Here is a 4,414-nt window from a genome sequence, read left to right as displayed (position 1 = left end):
TGAGTGTGAGAAATGTTTTTGGTGATTCTTGTTCATGTGCAATAGGCTGTGTATCATAACATATTTCTGTGCCTTATGTTTCCTCTCCTAATGCTCACATTTTATGAACGCTTTCACTTTGTTTTAACTTACTTTCCTTCGTGTATACATTATCCTCAGGCGACACCGCCTTAATGAAGCACTGCCCATGCGGGCGAGGAGGTTTGCGTGCTCGAGATCCGGAGGGTTATGCCGGCGGTAGCTTAGCTACCACAAGGGTAACCCAAGCCAGACAGGCCGAAGGGGAGTAGCCAGACAAAGTGTGTCCCACAATGTCCTATCTATCCCCATTTTCCTGTCCTCATCCTGTCCTAGCTTTGTACTTTCTCCTACCATTTCTTGTCATAAGTCGTTGGTGTAGAAGGCGGGTAACGTCGATAGGCAAATACTCATGGCTCCTGTATCAATGAGACAAGGCATCTCTGATATGCCTCAATGGAATATGTCAAGATACTCCTACTGGCATGCGGTCATTCACTGCATCCTCTGCCTCTTGCCATTTGTATTGGCCTTGTGTTCCACTGCCAACCGATGTTGAGGACAGAGAGTGGAACTGCGCCTGCGCAACTGCTTGTCCACTTAAATATATTCACGCGCAGATGACTCCAGCATAGTTTCATGGGCTATGAGTTTTTTTTAAAAAAGTCCAGTGGTGATGAAGTACTGACGGTGAGGCAAGAGCTTGGTGTGCCCGAACCTTAGTTGGTGCTCTGCACGTTAGGCGGTCAGACAGTGATGGTCATTCTGGAACTCGACAGGGATGGGAACTCAACAGGGATGGGAGGACTGGTTCGGCAGCTTGTCAGACAGCAAAGCAGCCCTATTTAGGATCGCTCTGCTTGCCCTAATCCAGGGAGTGGCCTAGAAAAGGTGGCCTTAACATAGTCTGCCTCAACTCAGTGCAAGTCGCAAACCGCGGTCACTTGTTCACCAAAATCTGTGGCCGAAAAAATAATAAAGGAAGTACTTGCGTTAAACACTTTATGACTGGTACATGGAATGTCCATACTTTCCTGGATAATGACCATAATCATTGTCCAGAGAGAAAGACAGCACTTATTGCTAGAGAGTTGGCTAGATATAACATCAACATCGCCACCCTTAGTGACTCTGGAGAGCTGTGTAAACTGCTCGGAGGTTACACCCACTACTGGATTGCCATACACAATAAACTGGCATGTTCATTGATGGAACTTCCAAAAGGCATCAGCGACAGAATCATAACGCTCAGACTTCAACTAACATCTAAGAAATACATTCACCTGATCAGTGTCTACACACCTACACTGCCATCTCCCGATGAAGAGAAGTACAAGTTCTACCTAGATCTCCAGTATGTACTTCAGAGCATTCCTTCTGTGGATCAAGTCCTGCTGCTTGGAGATTTCAATGCTCAGGTTGGCAGTGACTTCAATGCCTGGAATGGAGGCATTGGTCGCCATGGAATAGCAAAATGCAACTCAAATGTTCTTGATCTTTTAACTTTAAGTGCTGAATTTGAACTCTGTTTGACAAGTACATATTTTCGGATGCCCGATACATATAAAATGACGTGGATGCAACCAACATCCAAACACTTGTGCCTTCTAGATTATGTGATCATACAGAAAAAAGATCTTGGTGAAGAACTGATCACACGTGCTATGAGAGGCGCTCAAAGTTGGACAGACCATCATCTTATGAGGTCCAAATTAAACATAACTTTGAAAGCACCATGCCGAGTGTCACACAAAATACCATCAAAATTATCCTGCAAAATCTTGGTCCATGATCAGACTATGAGAGCAAAACTGGACAATGCATTCAGTTCTGATGGGCTTTTGATATCCAAGTCTGCCTCTGTAGATGAGCATTGGAATGTATATGCTACCAAACTGTGTAGATGTGCCACAGAAGTCTTGGGAAAACCTCAGAAAAAGAACCAAGATTGGATTTACGACTCAGATGCAGAGATCAAAAAGCTTGTTATTGACTTCAGAGCATCTCTTTGCAGTCCTGGTCTTGACAAGCGTAAAGTAGCACATTACAACATGAAAGTGAAGGTGCGTGCCCTCAAAGATAAATGGTGGCTGAATAAAGCCAATGAAATGCAATCATACACTTACACAAACCAAACAGGCAGATTCTTCGAGTGCCTGAGAAATATGTTTGGCCCAAAATCAAGGAAGATAGCACCTGTTTATGACAAAGATAAAACCTGTCGGCTGACGCAACAGAGTGATATCCTTGCTCGGTGGGCAGAACATTTTGGTGACTTTCTTAATCCCAACCATCAGACGACTGATATCCCACACATGGAATCACTTGAAGGCCTACCAGTCGATGAACAACTTGCTGATGCACCTTCATTCAGTGAATTCATTTCAGCATTGGCTAAGCTGAAAAATAACAAATCAGCAGGATTAGACAACTTACCATCAGAACTTTATAAATATGGTGGGCCAAACCTTACAAACCCACTGTTTGTTGTAATTTCAAAGATTTGGGAGTGTAAAATAATTCCACAAGATTGGAAAGATGCCTGCATTTTCAAGATTTACAAAAGCAAAGGTGACATTTATGAATGCAGTTCTGACAGGGGAATCTCTCTTCTCTGAGCAGCAGGGGAAGTCCTGGCTCATATACTCAACAACCAGCTAACGCTCTTTGCAGAAAAAGTGCTACCAGAGACCCAGTGTGGCTTTTGCCCAAACAGAGGCACAGTGGATGCCATATTTGCTATCAAACAAATGCAAGAGAAAAGCTTAGAGCAACATCAGCCCCTATTCATGTGCTTCGTAGATCTGGAAAAAGCATTCAACCGAGTCCCACAGGAAGCTCCCTGGATTATACTAAAGAAAACTGGCTGCCCTGACAAAACTATTAACTTGATTAGTCAGTTTCATGACAACATGATGGCAAAAATCCGCCATGAAAACGAGCTTTCAGACTGGTTTCTCGTTACGTGTGGTGTAAAACAAGGCTGTGTACTGGCTCCCACACTCTTCTCACTTTATTTCGCAGCTGATATGAGAGAAGCGACCAAAGCCTGCAGTGGTCATATGGGTCTTGACTCGAGAACAGACAAAAGTGTCTTCAACATTTCTCACCTCAGAACAAAAAGTTGTGTAAATAAAATATCTATTTTAGAAATTCTTCATGCAGTTGATGTATGTATAATGGCCAACTCTCCTGAATCTCTCCAAACATACATGAACCTGCTAAATGACTCCTGCAGAAGATTTGGTTTAGTCATAAGCATCACCATGATGCAAGTCCTTCAACAACCACTTAGGTGTTCCAATACAGACGACTGCAGTATTAAGCTGGACAACAAACATTTGGAAAACGTGTCACACTTTAAATATCTAGGTAACCAAATTAGAAGTGACAACAGCCTGATAACAGAAATTGCAGCTTGTATAGCCAATGTAGCCTCAGTTTTTGGCAAACTGAATCACCGGGTATGGAAATCACATGATCTCAGACTACAAACTAAAATTGTGGTCTACAAAGCAATAATATTACCAACTTTACTCTATGCCTCGGAAACCTGGTGCTGTTATAAAGCTGACATTAGGAGGCTGGACACCTTTCATCTTCGCTGTCTGAGATCAATTCTCCGCATGAAATGGGATGACCGTGTTCCAAATACGGACTTTTGCATCACGTGAAACTGCCTGCCATTGAAGCTCTCTTAATGAAACACCAACTGAGATGGAGTGGCCATATCATACGCATGGATGACAGTAGACTTCCCAAAGTGGTGTTCTACTCAGAGCTCTCGTGTAGAAAGCGGCGGCAAGGTGGCCAACATCTACAATATAAAGACACCATCAAACGCCAACTCATAGCCTGTGACATTCTGAGCAAATGTTGAGAGGAGCTTGATTTGCAATGATCAGAGTGGCGCTTAACTGTACACAAGAATTTGGAACAATTTGAGCATATCTGCTTAAAGAACCTGGACGATAAACGAAAGCTCCGCAAATCGAAGCCCAAGCCTAATTACATCTATACTTATAACTCCACTGGGCAACTGTATTGCACTTTGTGTAACCGGATCTTCGAAGCAAAGCTTGGTTTTGCAAGTCACATCCAAGCCCGCCACAATACAGACTAACGACTGATGGAGTCGCTGTCACCAGACATGGCAGGGAGGACATCACAAAACATGAATCAGAATTGTTTCAGTATTTACAATACACTCATTTGTTCTGAAATGTTGATTTTTGTATTCTGAGGAATACCTTAATTTATTTATTTATTTAGAGAGAGAGAACTATGTGTTTTGGGAATACAGATGACTAGACTGGCATCCAAATCATGATCCTGCATTTTGCAACCAATTCTCTCATATACTGAGCCGTTCAGGTATGGTGTATGGCTTGACTCA

At 42.9% G+C, this 4,414-nt stretch overlaps 1 protein-coding gene across 1 annotated transcript; it reads left to right on the top strand.

Annotated features, from left to right (window-relative positions):
- The first annotated feature begins 1,022 nt into the window (after window positions 1-1,022).
- Window positions 1,023-2,636, top strand: LOC124622868. The gene has a single exon (XM_047148661.1). The coding sequence runs from the start codon at window positions 1,023-1,025 to the stop codon at window positions 2,634-2,636; it is 1,614 nt and encodes a 537-aa protein (XP_047004617.1).
- The last annotated feature ends 1,778 nt before the right edge of the window (window positions 2,637-4,414 follow it).

The sequence above is a fragment of the Schistocerca americana genome, chromosome 7, assembly GCF_021461395.2.
Source record: "Schistocerca americana isolate TAMUIC-IGC-003095 chromosome 7, iqSchAmer2.1, whole genome shotgun sequence".
Taxonomy (NCBI): Eukaryota; Metazoa; Arthropoda; class Insecta; order Orthoptera; family Acrididae; genus Schistocerca; species Schistocerca americana.
Note: the sequence above shows the minus strand (reverse complement) of the source record. Positions and strands in the feature narration are given on the sequence as shown.